Genomic DNA, 17,934 nt, shown 5'->3' with positions numbered 1-17,934 from the left:
GAATATTATTCGTGCAAAATCCACCCCTTTCGATATGTAGTTTAAATGCGTCAACGTGACTCCTTTTAAGGTAACTGTTGGGTGGTTTCCGCGTTGATGCAAGCTGCGACTCCGCAATAAAAATTATGGGCAATTATTACGGTAAAAAGCAAGCACTACTGAAACGAAATTTGTATGGTGTGCTGTTGTCTCAGATGCAAACTCAGATGCAAGTTTCATCCCAGACTCGAAATCACACAATTACTGAGGAAGGTCTGTGTTTTCAAAAGTTTTTTATTTCATTAAAAAAAAAATCCCTGCACCCACAAAAGCAACATACCCACTTCCCTCGCTGCTAAAATAGCTTTTTTTCTGTTGCCGTCGTTCAACGCGCAACTCTAAGAAAATACAAGATTCAGAAAGTCTATATAGGAGCGTCAGAGCTAATTCGTCACAAGGCAAGAGACACAGACAAGACAGGATTTCTTCTCTCTTTCTCATGAGAAAGAGGATCTAGAGCGTTCTAAAACTAAAGCGGATTAATCCAAATTTTGTGCCAAGGAAACTCGAGATCCTCCCTTGACAAAAATTCTGCAACGTAAACCATGGTTAGGGCACAGAGGAAAGAAACCGTGATGCCTGGGCTTAGCGTTACGGCTGAAGCAGGGGTTATAGTTTTGTTTCATTCCAAATAAATCATAATTGAGAATTTTTTGGGCTGATCAATGTAGTTTAGAGTTACATAAACCACAAACCAGGGTTTGCATGCAACGCGAAACCAGGGTTATGGCTCATTTCTCCTGAACAAGGAACTACGGTGCACACTGTCTGCTTGATCACAGTAAACCATGGTTTAGGCGAAAAAACAGCAAAGTCCTGCCAGCTGATTTCATTCTGCAAATTAAGCAAAATTACGCATAATTACAAATTATTCATCTCCGTCCTCCTCTTGGGAAGCGGGGAAAGGGCTTTCAAACCCCTCACACACGATACAGGGGACCTCTCTTTAATTTCCTGCTCCACTGAAAATGAGGAGAGCAAGAAACTTTTATCTACGGTTGCAATCGAAATTATTCCAAAAACAAAAACCCATTGCAAATCAAGTTTATTATCGAAATCCACAAACTTTTAGCGGATTGCAAGGAGCAAATAGTTTGACGCGACGGCTGCTTCAACAGGTTTCCCCAAATTCAGCTGAAAACGCGTCTTTGATTTGATCCTCGCAAATAGCGGAAAATCTGTGAATTTGATAACAAACCTGTTTGGCTGTGGGGGGAGGTTGAATAATTTTTGATTGCAACTGTCTACAAAAAAGCACAAAAGCCTGGGTCCTTAGATCAATGAAATCAGGGTCTAATTTTGTTTTGAAAAAAATATTTTATTTATTTACGCTACCAATTTTTTTTTCCCCCAGATGTGAAAATTCCAGGAAATTAACCCTAAGAATAAATAGGTCGAGGCAGTGATACAGCTCAGTGGTGGTCAGGGGACCAGAATAGTGCAGATAAAAATATCTGGCTGGATCAAACCTGAGAGTGAAGTCCCATTAATCTCAGTGGGTCTTACTCCCAAGTAGTCTTACCTGCGACTGCACTGTAAAAGCATGGTTTTCAGGCAGGTCTTTTCCACTCTAAAAGTCCTGGAAAACCACTAACTGAGTCCAGCAATTATGGGCTGGATCTCAAGCCACATTACATGGTCCCTTTACCTAGAATGGAACAGGATCCGTGTAGCTCAGGGACTTTGCACAGAGAAATGCAAGGTTTAATTTCTGGGTCTCTCCAATTTAAAACGCAACACTTATTTGGGGGGCCCCTGCAAAAATTAAATCTGCATTTCCGACGCAGCATGTGGCCTATTTGCATCAAACCTTAGTCAGCAATTATCGTAAATTTATTCATTCGTCCCCGCGAGCGACTGTGCCGCAAATCGGAAGTCCTGACTCTGGGCTGGCTGGCCGTGCCGTGAAAACGGCGGTGTTTCAAACAGATCCTTGAGAAATCGAGCCGATTCAAAAGTGGAATCCTCTCTTGTTTAAGAAACAGCAGGCAGGCGCAGAAAAATGAGGGGCAAAAGTGAATCCATCAATTATAGTCAATTAGGAAGCAGGAACACCCTACGGATTTTGTGCCGCAATGTGTGCACCACCGACGTTCTCGCTGCAATAAAACGCTGAAACACCAGTGGCAAAAATTGGAATGTCTGTCATCGTCGTCCTTCCCCAAAAAGAACCGTAAAATCCCAGAGCTCAAGGAACCTTTGCGCAAACATGATTTTTTTTCTAATGTTCTAAAACATCTGACCAGCTTGACGCGCAGCTTTGAGGAGGAATAAGGAGATTGGGAGAAGATTGATCCTGAAACATTTCAGGAGCACAAAAGAGGCACAGTTAAGAGAGGAGAGGTCTGGAAGGCGGAGACAGCTGCAAGCAGGGAGACTTTGAGGAGACGCACAGTTGTGCGAAGTTTTCGAGTTGCGCTGGGAGGTGTGGGGCTGCTCACAAGTGTTCACTGGAAGAGAGAGGGGGTTAAACAATATCATCGTCATTATTTCTTATTTACCATATTTTTCGCCCCATAGGACGCACTTTATCCCCTCCAAAAATGAAGGGGAAATGTGTGTGCGTCCTATGGGGCGAATGCAGGCTTTCGCTGAAGCACTGACCCCTCTCGCTCTCCAGGCTTCGCGCCTGGGGAAAAAAAATAATTTCCCCCCTTTATTTCCACCCCAAAAAAACTAGGTGCGCCCTATGGGACGGTGCATCCTATAGGGCGAAAAATATGGTATACCCCGCCCATCTGGCTGGGTTTCCCCAGCCACTCTGGGCGGCTCCCAAAATATTAAAAACACAATAAAACACCAAACATTTAAAACTTCCCTAAACAGGGCTGCCTTCAGATGTCTTCTAAAAGTCAGATAGTTGTTTATTTCCTTGACATCTGAAGAGAGGGCGCCACCACCGAGAAGGCCCTCTGCCTGGTTCCCTGTAACCTCGCAGGGAGGGAACCGGCAGAAGACCCTCGGAGCTGGACCTCAGTGTCCGGGCTGGACGATGGAGGTGGAGACGCTCCTTCAGTTATCCTGGGTCGAGGCCAGCCCATGCTTAATTTGCTCATGATAAAACATCCTAGTGCCCTGGGTGCGACATATTCTAAAGCAGGGGTAAGGAGAAATCGTTTTCCACCCAACGGCTGCTTCCCCTTTGGCACAATCTTTCAGGGGCCAGGTGTCAGCGGTTGGCAGGCTATAGAGTTATCCCCAGAGTGGTGCATGCTCTGGTTATCTCCCGCTTGGACTACTGCCATGCGCTTTCCATGGAGCTGCCTTTGAAGGTGACCCGGAAACTACAACTAATCCAGAATGCGGCAGCTAGACTGGTGACTAGGAGCGGCCGCCGAGACCATATAACACTTGAAATCCTTACATTGGCTCCCAGTACGTTTCTGAGCACAATTCAAAGTGTTGGTGCTGACCCTTAAAGCCCTAAACGGCCCAGTAGACCTGAAGGAGCGTCTCCACCCCCATCGTTCTGCCCGGACACTGAGGTCCAGCTCCGAGGGCCTTCTGGCGGTTCCCTCCCTGCAAAAAGTAAGGTTACAGGGAACCAGGCAGAGGGCCTTCTCGGTGGTGGCACCCGCCCTGTGGAACACCCTCCCATCAGATGTCAAAGAGATAAAGAACTACATAACTTTCAGAAGTTACCCATAGATCTCAGGGCAGTTCACAACATCCAATAGCAATCTAAAACCCACAAAATACATAATAAAATTTACAACTTCGGGACCCCCCTCCTCTGTAGTTCCCCCCTGCCTCTCAGCGCCCCCCAGCAATCCCACCGCCCCACCTCCAGGGGGCACTACTGCTCCCTTCAAGAACCACGGACATAGAAGTGCATCTCTTTGTTCTACCCTCTTTACCTAACCCCCCAACCGGCATTCGCAGCAGAAACAGGGGAACCCAAAGCCCTCCAGATACGGCTGGACTCCAGCTCCCATCAGCCTCAGTCAACACGGCCGGCGGTCAGGAATTATGGGAGTTGGAGTCCGGGACACAGGTTCCTGCCACTCTAGCGCCACCTACTGTTGGGCTCCCCACTTTCCGCCCATTGAACCGCTACCTGCCACTGCTCCCCACAATCCACAATCCCCACGATTGGCTTAATTTGCAAAGAGCCCACCTCCTCTCCGGACCAGGCAGCCCCCTTTCTGACCCTCCGCTCGTGACGGATGCCTCCCACGCATGGCTCACCTGGCGATTCGAGACAGAATCTCCTTCACCCGCACCACAAGCCTCTCGTTCTGCACCGGGTTGCTCTCAATGGCGCTGTGGAGTTTCGCCATGTAGAAATCGAGGGTGCTCAATGTAGGGGTCTCCCCAGTGCCTGGGGGAGAAAGAACCATCAGCTAGCCGCTGACATCCATCGCACTCTGCAAACTGGCCATCTGCCCATATCGCTATTATTATTTAGGTCCCAGAGTGGATATATATCTGATCAGAAGGTCGGTGGTTTGAATCCCCGCAATGACAGGGTGAGCTCCCGTTGCTTGGTCCCTGCTCCTGCCCACCTAGCAGTTTGAAAGCAGGTCAAAGTGCAAGTAGATAAATAGGTACCACTCCGGCGGGAAGGTGAACGGCATTTCCGTGCGCTGCTCTGGTTCACCAGAAGCGGCTTATTCCTGCTGGCCACATGACCCGGAAGCTGTACACTGGCTCCCTTGGCCAATAAAGCGAGATGAGGTCCAGTCGCGGACGACACTGGGGTTACGGCGCTCATCTCTACTGGCCAAGGGAGCCGGCGTACAGCTTCCGGGTCATGTGGCCAGCAGGGCTAAGCCGCTTCTGGCGAACCAGAGCAGCTCACAGAAACACCATTTACCTTCCCGCCGGAGTGGTACCTATTTATCTACTTGCACTTTGACGTGCTTTCGAACTGCTAGGTTGGCAGGAGCAGGGACCGAGCAACGGGAGCTCACCCCGTCATTGCGGGGATTCGAACCGCCGACCTTCCGATCGGCAAGTCCTAGGCTCTGTGGTTTAACCCACAGCGCCACCCACGTCCCAATGGTATATAATTGACTTTTTATTTCTATTCTTTGTATATCGTGTTGTTGTTTTATTGCTATAGCCGACGGCTGACGCAAATAAATATTCATTCATTCATTCATTCAGCCGCGTCCCGCCCGGGGGGGGGCCGCCCAGCCGTACCTGGGATTGGCAGGCTGGCGAAGCTGGCGGTCAAGGCTTGGCGCACTGTCTGCAGCTGCTTCTGCAAGGCGATGGTCTGGCGCTCTTCCAGAGCCAATTCCTGCTCCAGGCGCTCTTTGGCGCAACTCATGTTCTCTGTGTGTTTCTGCAAGATGGAGTTCTGCTCCTCAAACTCCGTGTTCACCTTGCGCAGGCGACGGAGCTCTGCTTCCCGGGCTGCAGAAACAAACGGACAACACAGGGAGTGTTAAGTTGTGGTTGAACATATCAGACGACACAGTGATTCTTCAAACAGCTCTTGTTTATTCACAGGCCAGGACAGAACTGAACTGAAGTGTTCAGTCTGCCTGCTTATACAGAGCTCCAGTACAACGTAACTGAAACAATTTTCTAATACTATCCAATCACTGAATGTCACTTTCGATCCCTTATTTGCATAACTATCTACAGTATCCCCCTGCTGGCCCAGGGTGAGAACTTCAGTACATAACAGGGAGATTATTGGAACAAGAAATTTGTGGGTGCCCTGCATGGGGAATTTTGCGGGTGTACGGGCACCCAGGGGAGTTGGCACCTGTGCATGTCAGGATCAGGGCCGGACTGAGGTTTGGCAAGGCCCTCAGCTACTGAAGGTAGTGGGGCTCTTTATATGTCCAGCTGTCCTTTGCCAGCAACAAATTGTCACTGCTTTTTGTGTTTTGAATATACGCTATATGGTCGTTTAGGGACCTAATAGGTTTCTAAAACCATTTGCACATCACAAAATAGGCATTTTATCAAAGCAATTGTTGAACTGAAATACAAGAAGTATATCAACAGGTAAAGGTAAAGGGACCCCTGACCATTAGGTCCAGTCGTGGCCGAATCTGGGGTTGTGGCGCTCATCTCGCTTTATTGGCCGAGGGAGCCGGCGTCCAGCTTCCGGATCATGTGGCCAGCAGGACTAAGCCGGTTCTGGCAAACCAGAGCAGCGCACGGAAACGCCGTTTACCTTCCCGCCGGAGCGGTACCTATTGATCTACTTGCACTTTGAGGTGCTTTCGAACTGCTAGGTTGGCAGGCGCAGGGACTGAGCAACGGGAGCTCACCCCGTCACGGGGATTCGAACCGCCTACCTTCTGATCGGCAAGTCCTAGGCTCTGTGGTTCAACCCACAGCGCCACCCGCGTCCCTACCCTATATATAGAAAGGAGCAAAACAGTGATATTTTAGGGAGCAGGCTAGCAGGCGGGGCCCATTACTCACATCATGGGAGCCTACACAACACAAAACACTGTTGCTGTACGCAGGTTTTATTTCATTTGTTTTTTATCTTATATTTTGGAAATGTACATCCAGTTGTTGTTTTTTCCTTTAAATTTTTTTGGGGCCCCCAAGAGAGTGGGGCCCTAAGCTATAGCTTGTTTAGCTTATACGTAAATCCGTAAATCCGGCACTGGTACCCCGAACTTTTGCAAGCCCACGACAGCCTGCTCAGTTCCTTAAGGTAAAGGTAAAGGTACCCCTGCCCGTACGGGCCAGTCTTCACAGACTCTGGGGTTGTGCGCCCATCTCACTTAAGAGGCCAGGGGCCAGCGCTGTCCGGAGACACTTCCGGGTCACGTGGCCAGCGTGACATCGCTGCTCTGGCCAGAGCCAGAGCCAGAGCCGCACACGGAAACGCCGTTTACCTTCCCGCTGGTAAGCGGTCCCTATTTATCTACTTGCACCCGGAGGTGCTTTCGAACTGCTAGGTTGGCAGGCGCTGGGATCGAGCAGCGGGAGCGCACCCCGCCGCAGGGATTCGAACCGCCGACCTTTCGATCGGCAAGTCCTAGGCGCTGAGGCTTTAACCCACAGCGCCACCTTCAGTTCCTTAAATTACCTTTATTCTGGTCCAAGAACTCCTCAGTAAATATTGGGACGTCAAATGTCGAGAATCCGTCGCTGCCTCCCTCTCCGAGCTAATCGAGAAGGAAACAGGTAAAAAGAAACAAGAAGACAAATAGAAAACTTTGCATTATTTTCCCAGGGAAAATTTGGGGATGAATTGGGAGTTGTGCATGTTTTTTTTTGGGGGGGGGGTGGAAAAAGTCTTAGGAAATAATTTTCTAAATCCCCACAGTGCAGAAATGTTCGTTTCGGGGCCTCCTCCCGTGAAAATCACCTTCGGAAAACAAAACCCCCACATTCCTGGACTCAAACCTTCAAGATGGATAAATAGGGGGTAAAACATTCAACTCTTAAATAAATAAAAATAGCTATTATTCTATTTGGTACCCCCAAATCACTATCAACCAATCAAGGCCCCTTGAAAATATCATGCGTTCCTTGCTTTATATAAAATACCCAGAGAATTATTATTTTTTAAATCATCTATTTTTAGCTGTTTCTCGGGCCATTACCCCCCAGGAAGTGACAGCTGGAACCTCTGCCTGATAAAATATTTTCACATCCGGCAGCCAAATTTGCTCTATCAGCTAAGAAGCTCCGTTCCAGCTATGTTACAGCCTCCTAATTTTAATTTCAAAACCTTATTGTGTGCTGTAAACTTTTATAGGTCATGTTTTCCCCCCAGAATAAAGTGTTGTTCTTATAACCTGGCTGTGCACTGTAAAGGCCTTATGATGAACTGATGGGATCGATTTTAAAAACAAACTTGTAGCAGCGATGATGGCCCATAAAGAACAATCCCAAAATCTGAATTAGAGAAATGCTCATTTTGGGCAAACAGAATGTTGTGGGGTGGTGGGCAAGTTTTGGAGTGCTTCAGAGTGCTTCTCTGGACTGATGAAGAACTCTGCTAGTCTCCAAAGCTTGTGTGCAAGAAAATTTGCTTTTGATAACAACAACAAAATTAAATTCTTAAATGGAAGATCTAGTGGGAGGGATGGGATGAAGAACTCTGCTAATCTCCAAAGCTTGCATACAAGAAAATTGGTTTTTAACAGAAGCAAGAACAAAATTAAATTCTTAAAAGGAAGGTCGGGGGGGAGGGGGCTGATGAAGAACTCTGCAAATCTCCAAAGCTTGCGTACAAGAAAACTTGCTTTTAATAACAACAATAACAACAAAATTAAATTCTTAAAAAGAAGGTCTGGGGGGGGGGAGGGATGGGCTGAGGAAGAACTCTGCTAATCTCCAAAGCTTGTGTGCAAGAAAACTTGCTTTTGATAACAACAACAACAAAATTAAATTCTTAAATGGAAGGTCTGGGGAGATGGGCGGATGAAGAACTCTGCAAATCTCCAAGGCTTGCATACAAGAAAATGCGCTTTTAATAACAACAACAAAATTAAATTATTAAAAGGAAGGTTTGGGAGGGATGGGCTGATGAAGAACTCTGCAAATCTCCAAAGCTTGCGTACAAGAAAACTTGCTTTTAATAACAACAACAACAACAAAATTAAATTCTTAAAAAGAAGGTCTTGGGGGGAGGGATGGGCTGAGGAAGAACTCTGCTAATCTCCAAAGCTTGCGTGCAAGAAAATTTGCTTTTGACAACAACAGCAACAATTAAATTCTTAAAAGGAAGGTCTGGGGGCATGGGCTGATGAAGAACTCTGCTAATCTCCAAAGCTTGCATACGAGAAAATTGGTTTTTAACAGAAGCAACAACATTTAATTCTTAAAAAGAAGGCCTGAGGCATTTCCTCAAAGTCTGATAGCCTGCTTTACCTTGTACCCATTCAGCAGCGTGTTCACGACTCCAGAACCGGCATCCTCTGAAAGGTATTGTAAAAAAAGCAATAATAATGTCAACAGGGAGTGGGGAGATGGTGTCTCAACTGAGCGCACAGAATAATTTGGATAGCATAGGCAAGATTCCAGCCCAGATCCATGGCTCATCCTCTTTCCCAGAACCAGGCTGCTAAATTTGCAATTTGTGCTGTGCTTCCTAGCTAAAAGACACGACACAAAAGGAAAGGAGGGAGGAGGGAAAAGAAAAACGAGCGAACACGTCAGGAAATGTGTCGCTCTTCCATTGTCTGCTACCCAAAAGTTTAATAAGGGAAAGAACTCCCCTTAAAGGAGGCCACCCCTTCTGTTTCTTTCTTTCTTTTAAATAATCTTTATTATACATCCGTTTATATAAACTTAATACAATACAATACAATACAATACAATACAATACAATACGTACAGTGCGTACATTACCTACCTACATACGCACAGTGGACACACCATAAATGTTTGACTCCCAACTCTTCTCATTGTGTGGTTTTACAATTTACTAATCTGTACGCATTTCATTCTTATTATTCTGCTTTCCCATTTTTTATCTAGACAAATTTTATTCACCTTACAAAACTTAGGGCAAACCTACAAGCGACCATCTCACCTTTCTTGATCTTCTTCTCCTGCATCTTTTCGGCACACATCTTGTAGGCTTCGGACTGCTGGTATTCCCTCAGCTCCTTCATGTACTGTTGCTTCTCGCGCTCGGCCTCATCCAGGTAACGCTGGAACGACGGAGGGAGAAGGGTCAACCCCTCTCCGCGACCCGCAAGCCCCCTCTGGCCTTATTTCCAGCTGGCAAACCCCTCTGCCCTTTACAGTGGTACCTCGGGTTACAGACGCTTCAGGTTACAGACTCCGCTAACCCAGAAATAGTACCTCGGGTTAAAAACTTGGCTTCAGGATGAGAACAGAAATTGCGTGGCGGCGGCAGGAGGCCCCATTAGCTAAAGTGGTGCTTCAGGTTAAGAACAGTTTCAGGTTAAGAACAGACCTCCAGAACGAATTAAGTATTTAATTAAGTATTTAACCCGAGTTACCACTGTACACAGGACGCTGGTGGCGCTGTGGGCTAAACCACAGAGCCTTGGGCTTGCTGATCGGAAGGTCAGCGGTTCGAATCCCCGCGACGACGGGGTGAGCTCCCGTTGCTCGGTCCCTGCTCCTGCCCACCTAGCAGTTCGAAAGCACGTCAAAGTGCAAGTAGATAAATAGGTACCGCTCCGGCGGGAAGATAAACGGCGTTTCCGTGCGCTGCTCTGGTTCGCCAGAAGCGGCTTAGTCCTGCTGGCCACATGACCCGGAAGCTGTACGCCGGCTCCCTCGGCCAGTAAAGCGAGATGAGCGCTGCAACCCCAGAGTCGGCCACGACAGGACCTAATGGTCAGGGGTCCCTTTACCTATGCCTTATCACTGTACACCCAACCAACCAACCCCCCCAGCCCTCTCCCCTCTTGTAGTGCCCAGAATTCGGTGGTTAATTAACAACAACAACAACAACAACAACCTCATACCCTGCCCATCTGGCCAGGCTTCTCAAGCCACTCTGGGCAGCTCCCAACAAAATATTAAAAACACAATAAAACATCAAACATTAAAAACTCCCCTAAACAGGGCTGCCTGTTTAACAGGTTGAGGTTGAATCCTGACAAGACAGAAGGACTGTTTTTGGGGGACAGGGGGCGGGCAGGTGTGGGGGACTCCCTGGTCCTGAATGGGGTCACTGTTCCCCCGAAGGACCAGGTGCGCAGCCTGGGGGTCATTCTGGACTCACTGCTGTCCATGGGGGCGCAGGTCAATTCTGCGTCCAGGGCAGCTCCATCTGGTATGCAGGATGAGACCCTCCCTGCCCGCAAACTGTCTGGCCAGAGTGGTGCATGCTCTGGTTATCTCCTGCTTGGACTACTGCCATGCGCTCTACGTGGGGCTACCTTGGAAGGTGACCCGGAAACTGCAACTAATCCAGAATGCGGCAGCTGGACTGGGGACTGGGAGCGGCCGCCGGGACCACATAACACCAGTCTTGAAAGACCTACATTGGCTCCCAGGACGTTTCCAAGCACAATTCAAAGTGTTGGTGGTGACCTTTAAAGCCCTAAATGGCCCAATAGACCTGAAGGAGTGTCTCCACCCCCATCGTTCTGCCCGGACACTGAGGTCCAGCTCCGAGGGCCTTCTGGCGGTTCCCTTCCTGCGAGAAGTGAGGTTACAGGGAACCAGGCAGAGGGCCTTCTCGGTGGTGGCGCCCGCCCTGTGGAACGCCCTCCCACCAGATGTCAAAGAGATAAACAACTACCTGACTTTTAAAAGACATCTGAAGGCAGTCCTGTTTAGGGAAGCTTTTAATGTTTAATAGACTATTGTATTTTAATATTCTGTTGGTAGCCGTCCAGAGTGGCTGGGTAAACCCAGCCAGATGGGTGGGGTATAAAGAATAAATTATTATTATTATTATTACAGGCATTGCCGCCTCCGTCCAAGAAGGCAGATCAGAGCCATCGTGGCTAAAAGCCCATCGACGACTCTCCTCCATGCAAATTCAGCCAATCTCACCTGTTTATCTGCCGGCTGGAGTTTGCTCCATTCCGCACCCAACATCTTCGTGATCTCCGGGAACGGCAGGTCCGGGTGCTGCATACGGATCAGCTCCCGCCGTTCGTTCAGGAAGCGGACGTATCCTGTCACCGGGGCCTTTGGCCCGTTGGGGAGAATCTTCTTCCTTTTCTTGCCTTTTGGCCATCCCCTCTTCTTCACGGGCTACTCAGGAGAAAAACAGGAGATAGCTGAATACCCGCGGCTGGAACTTATATCAAGCTGGGGGTTCCGGCTCGCATTAGAAAGCAAACACAGGTTTCTAGTCCCCATGAGCTCAGAGCATTGTTTGGAAGGAGGAACCTTCTGATGGTAAGAGCTGCCCTGCAAAGGAGCAAAATAATTCCTGACAAGTGGGCATCCGACCTCTGTTGGAAAATCTCCAGGAAAGGTGGACTTGCTGCCAGAAAGTTTAGTTGGAATCTATTTATGTACCTAGACAGCATCTTAAAAAGTAGAGACATCACCTTGCCAACAAAGGTCCGTATAGTGAAAGCTATGGTTTTCCCAGTAGTGATGTATGGAAGTGAGAGCTGGACCATCAAGAAGGCTGATGGCCGAAGAATGGATGCTTTTGAATTGTGGTGCTGGAGGAGACTCTTGAGAGTACCATGGACTGCAAGGAGATCAAACCTCTCCATTCGGAAGGAAATCAGCCCTGAGTGCTCACTGGAAGGACAGATCCTGAAGCTGAGGCTCCAAGACTTTGGCCACCTCAGGAGAAGAGAAGACTCCCTGGAAAAGACCCTGATGTTGGGAAAGATGGAGCGCACAAGGAGAAAGGGATGACGGAGGATGAGATGGTGGGACAGTGTTCTCGAAGCTGCTAACATGAGTTTGACCAAACTGGGGGAGGCAGTGGAAGACAGGAGGGCCTGGCGTGCTCTGGTCCAGGGGGTCACGAAGAGGCGGAAACGACTAAATGACTAAACAACAAATTTGTATATGCAACAACTGCGGCCCCAAAGTGCTTTGTTAGCCCCCAAAATGAAGGCAAACGAACCCCTGTGTTGCAAAGAGAACGCCAGCCATGTCTAGGCAACACAATGACCATGTACCTACGCAATAGACAATCTTTTATAGAATTCCTTCAAACCATAACAAAACGAAATCTTTAGTCTCAAAGTCTCTGAAAAGCTTTAAATGAAGCGAGGTACCAGACTTTGTACGATGAAAGACAAGTTTTATGTACAGTGGTACCTCGGGTTACATACGCTTCAGGTTACAGACTCCGCTAACACAGAAATATTACCTCAGCTTAAGAACTTTGCTTCAGGCTGAGAACAGAAATCGCATGGTGGCAGCAGGAGGCCCCATTAGCTAAAGTGGTGCTTCAGGTTAAGAACAGTTTCAGGTTAAGAACAGACCTCTGGGACGAATTAAGTACTTAACCCGAGGTACCACTGTATGAAGCAAATATGATGTCCAACACTGAACAGTGATTCCGGATATTGACTACTGTTTCATAGAATTCTTCGACAGTGCGGTGGGAAGGTATGGAATTGCTTCATAAACCCATCTTATTTCGAATGAATGTATGTAAATGAAAATATCAAAGGGCCACATGACCCGGAAGCTGTCTGCGGACAAATGCCGGCTCCCTCAGCCACTAAAACGAGATGAGTGCCGCAACCCCAGAGTCGTCCGTGACTGGACCTAACGGTCAGAGGTCCCTTTACCTTTAAGTTCTTGAAAAATTATAATGAATTTTTCTGTTCGTTTAAGGCAAGATTCCACCACAACCACCCCGTTCCTTCACATCAATATTGCGACCCGGTCACGCAGAGGTGCAGAAGTTGGCAACAACAGCAGCGAGGGGAGACAGAGGCAGGGTCCCGCCCCCGGGGGCAAAAAATCTGTAGCTTCGGGGTGCCAAGATCCCAAGCGGGTCTGGGATGCTGAGACCCCAAGCAGGTCCGCGGACTGTCTCACCAGAGTGGTGCATGCTCTGGTTATCTCCCGCTTGGATTACTACAATGCGCTCTCCGTGGGGCTACCTTTGAAGGTGACCCGGAAACTACAACTAATCCAGATGTGGCAGCTAGACTGGGGACTGGGAGCGGCCGCTGAGACCACATAACACCAGTCCTGAAAGACCTACATTGGCTCCCAGGACGTTTCCAAGCACAATTCAGAGTGTTGGTGCTGATCTTGAAAGCCCTAAACGGCCCCAGTCCAGTATACCCGAAGTAGCGTCTCCACCCCCATAGTTCAACCCGGACACTGTGGTCCATCTCCTGAGGGCCTTCTGGCGGTTCCCTCCTTGCGAGAAGTGAGGTTACAGGGAACCAGGCAGAGGGCCTTCTCGGTGGTGGCGCCCGCCCTGTGGAACGCCCTCCCGCCAGATGTCAAAGAGATAAACAACTACCAGACTTTTAGAAGACATCTGAAGGCAGCCCTGTTTAGGGAAGCTTTTAATGTTTAATAGGTTATTGTATTTTAGTGTTTTGTAGGAAGCCGCCCAGAGTGGCTGGGGAAACCGAGCCAGATGGGCGGGGTATAAATAATAAATTATTATTATTATTATTATTATTATTGGAAATCTCGTAGCCCCGACATATAGACGCACCAAGAGTCTCACCTCTTCTTCGCCATGGGGCTTTTCTGCGATCAGACGAGGGGCTTCGCTTTTTTCCTGCTTGATTGACACCAGGAAACTCCCCGGCTGGGTTTTCCCCGCGGCATTCCTGAAACCAAAAAAGCACGCATGCGAGAAAGGTTACACGGAACTGCAAATTTACCCCGAATTTCCACCCGTAAAAGGAAGCTTCCATTTATTAATTTTCCTAAAAGACTCTGTTGATTCGTCAACCCCAAAGAATGACTAAAAATGGGATGAAGTTAATGGACTATGCAGAATTAGATAAACTAACAGGAAGGATTCGAAACCGGCGAGACCAGAAATTCACGGAAGACTGGAGTAAATTTACGGACTATTTGAAAAGTAATTGTGAAGAACAGATGACGTTTGTAGGTTTGCCAGAAGTTTTGTGAGGACTTTATTAGAAGTATTGTAAAAATGGATAAGGCGGAGGATGATTTGTTAAGAGATGTAAAGGCAATATAAAGTTAAGAAGTGGTGAAAGCGGTGGATCATCAGAGGTGCTGACGGAAGTCTAAAAAGATTGTATAAGTGATGCGTTTTGTGGTACATTTTATAATTTATATGTTGAAATTAATTAAAAATACTATTAAAATAAAAGAACGAATAAAAATGATTTGATAGCTGAACAAATGAAGGCGCTGCCTTCCCACCTGGCGCTTTCGAACCCGGATTTGAAAAGTAAAAGGTTTTCTTTCTCACCTCTGCCATCCCAAACCCCGGAAGACCTTTAATATTGATAGTTTGGGATTTGGCAACTTGAAAAAGCACCAACACAAAATAAGGTCAATACTCACAGAAGCCCAGCCGCTTGCTGCCTGGCACCGTGCGACATTTTCCGTTCGTTGGCGGTGAGAAACTCAAGCGACCGCTTTTTGCAGGGAGCCTGAAAGAGACGATTCAGGACTTAATGCGAAAAGCACAGGAGAGCGGGCGTGTTTTGCACGGGGACCCCCTTTCTGTTTCAACACTCGAACTCTTCCCCCCCAAAAAAAAATTAAATAAAAAACACAAACAGAAAAGACAAACGATACGAACAAATTCTTGTCATATCCTTATTTTTCTAAACATTAAGTGGGTTTCCCCAAGTCCCACCTATCTGATTTTCATTTTACTTCATCTTTAGCAGTTTACACACATCATAATTTCCAACCATCTTTTTTTTTAATCGCACATTAATCTCCACATTTTATCACTTACAAATAATACTATTTTAAAATACCCTATCGACTACTTCTAACCCTACATCCACTTCCAAAGCTATTCTAAGGTTTAAATATTAACATATTTTTTCAAATATTCCTTAAACTTCTTCTAATCTTCTTCCACCGTCTCTTCCCTTTGGTCTCGGAGTCTCCAAGTGAGTTTGGCAAGCTCCATATAGTCCACAATGCACAAACTCTTTGCCAGGAAACCATATCGCTGCGCTGGTCCATCTCGCCTTTCCGACAGGGTAAAAACCTCGCAAGTGAAGGCACGGGTCGGGTCAGGCTAGAGGACCCTCAGAGGTCCCTTCCGAATTTACAAGCCTATGATTCAACGCTGGAGGGAGAGCAACAGACCCTCCAAGCGTCCCTATTGTCCAGGGACAGTCCTGGATTTACAGAAAATGTCCAGGTTTCTGATCTAACCCTGGAATGCCCCGCTTTTCCTTAGGACGTCCCTATTTTCAGGGGAGAAACGTTGGAGGGGATGGAATAGGACGTCCCTATTTTCAGGGGAGAAATGTTGGAGTGGATGGAATAGGACGTCCCTATTTTCAGGGGAGAAAAGTTGGAGGGGATGGAATAGGACGTCCCTATTTTCAGGGGAGAAACGTTGGAGGGGATGGAAGAGGACGTCCCTATTTTCATGGGAGAAATTTTGGAGGGGATGGAATAGGACGTCCCTGTTTTCAGGGGAGAAACGTTGGAGGGGATGGAAGAGGACGTCCCTATTTTCAGGGGAGAAACGTTGGAGGGGATGGAAAAGGACGTCCCTATTTTCAGGGGAGAAATTTTGGAGGGGATGGAATAGGACGTCCCTGTTTTCAGGGGAGAAACGTTGGAGGGGATGGAAGAGGACGTCCCTATTTTCAGGGGAGAAATTTTGGAGGGGATGGAATAGGATGTCCCTATTTTTAGGGGAGAAACGTTGGAGGGGATGGAATAGGATGTCCCTATTTTCAGGGGAGAAACGTTGGAGGGGGTGGAATAGTACGTCCCTGTTTTCACGGGAGAAACGTTGGAGGGTCTGGAGTCATACAACCCATATATATATATATATATATATATATATATATATATATAGGAAGCTGCCCAGAGTGGCTGGGACAACCCAGGTCAGATGGGCAGGATATATAAATCACAAAACAACAAGAAGAACAATAGAAAAGGACATCCCTATTTTCATGGTAGAAAAGTTGGAGGGCATGTAGTTTATGTGACTCACCATCCCCCAGTCAAGGAGATAAGTAACACTTCTCCAACGAAAATAGGGACGTCCTATTCATCAACAATAACAATAACAACAATGGGAAAGTCGCTATTTTCGTCGGGTAAATGTTGGGAGGGTACAGAAGGGACGCCTACAGAAATGGAGGGAGATCACGATCCGGAAGATTTCCCTGGAAACGTCCTTAAAATTAAATGCAAACCGGGACCAGAGACCCCACCCCAGCCCCCCAGCCAGGGGAATTGGGGAATTGCAATAGGGGAGGGGGCAAAGAGAGAGGGGGGGTAAAGAGACAGGCAGGCACCATTGCATTCGCATTAATCTACTTGGAAAAAGTAAATAGAGCCCCCACCCCCTTTCTGCAATGTTTTTCCTTCCCAGGCTCCCCCCTCCCTTAAAAAAAAACAAAAAAAAATAGCTATAGGGCCGAGGGTCGGGTTGGGGGGCAGAGAGACAGGCAGGCACTATTGCATTCGCATGAATTAATCTTGGGGAAAGTAAATAGAGCCCCCGCCTTTTGCAATATGTTTCCTTCCCAGGCTCCCCCCTCCCTTAAAAAAAACACAAGGAGAATTATCAATAGTGCCGGGGGCAAAGGGAGGGTCGGGTTTGGGGGGTTGAGAGACAGGCAGGCACCACCGCATTCGCATTAATCCACTTGGAAAAAGTAAATAGAGCCCCCACCCCCTTTCTGCAATGTTTTTCCTTCCCAGCCTCCCCCCTCCCTTAAAAAAAAAACAAAAAAAAATGGATTATTTTTTATAAATTTAAAAAATAAAAAAATCCTAGATCTCCCTCTCTTGCAGATCCCCAGATCTGCCCCCTCCCCGACCCAGCAGCCCGCATTAATAACATCAATAAAAATAAAAATATTAAATAGAAACCTGCAAAAAGTTTCCCCAGTCTTTCATCCGCAGAAGCGCCGCCCCTTTCGCAGCTGGGTCCTTATGCAAATGACCGCCCTCTCCCCGGGCGCGGATTGGACGGGACTCGCCGCCGCCGCGCTCCTGATTGGCGGGCTCGCGTTCCATCGCTTCCCCCGCCCCCGCCCCGCCCCTACCCGCCATCGCTTTTCCTTCCAGCGGCGGCCGCGCGGAATGGAACGCATCACGGCTCGGAGGCGGCGCGGATTGGCCGAGGGCGGAACCAATCGGAGAGCGTGTTGTGAGTCGAATTGTATCAATGGAGGAGGAACTTCAAAGGGAGATGCGAACGTTCTGTGCGGGTCCATTTCCTTTTAATTGGCGGTCATTTTCACTTATTATTTCTATTATTTTAATGATTTTGAGTTTTGTACATTTCAATGACTTGACAATCATTTTAACCCCTTTTTTCTGCGATTCCTTAATTAAAAAAAAAAATTCAGCATATTCCAAATTAACTTAATTTGCTCTTTTATTCATCTG

General features: G+C 47.6%; 1 protein-coding gene across 1 annotated transcript; it reads right to left on the bottom strand.

Moving 5' to 3' along the window:
• Positions 1–257: 257 nt before the first annotated feature.
• On the bottom strand, positions 258–17,462 carry HMG20B (high mobility group 20B). Its single transcript, XM_079960862.1, has 10 exons — positions 17,413–17,462; positions 14,893–14,981; positions 14,075–14,180; positions 11,455–11,658; positions 9,506–9,626; positions 8,842–8,888; positions 7,049–7,127; positions 5,185–5,400; positions 4,228–4,360; positions 258–2,489 (listed from the first exon to the last, which is right to left on the bottom strand). Exons 1-10 carry the CDS (start codon positions 17,437–17,439, stop codon positions 2,477–2,479), a joined length of 1,035 nt encoding a protein of 344 aa, XP_079816988.1. The 5' UTR covers positions 17,440–17,462; the 3' UTR covers positions 258–2,476.
• Between the last annotated feature and the right edge of the window lie 472 nt (positions 17,463–17,934).

The sequence above is a fragment of the Podarcis cretensis genome (assembly GCF_951804945.1).
Source record: "Podarcis cretensis genome assembly, chromosome: 18".
Taxonomy (NCBI): Eukaryota; Metazoa; Chordata; class Lepidosauria; order Squamata; family Lacertidae; genus Podarcis; species Podarcis cretensis.
This window is presented reverse-complemented; position numbering and strand designations above follow the sequence as displayed.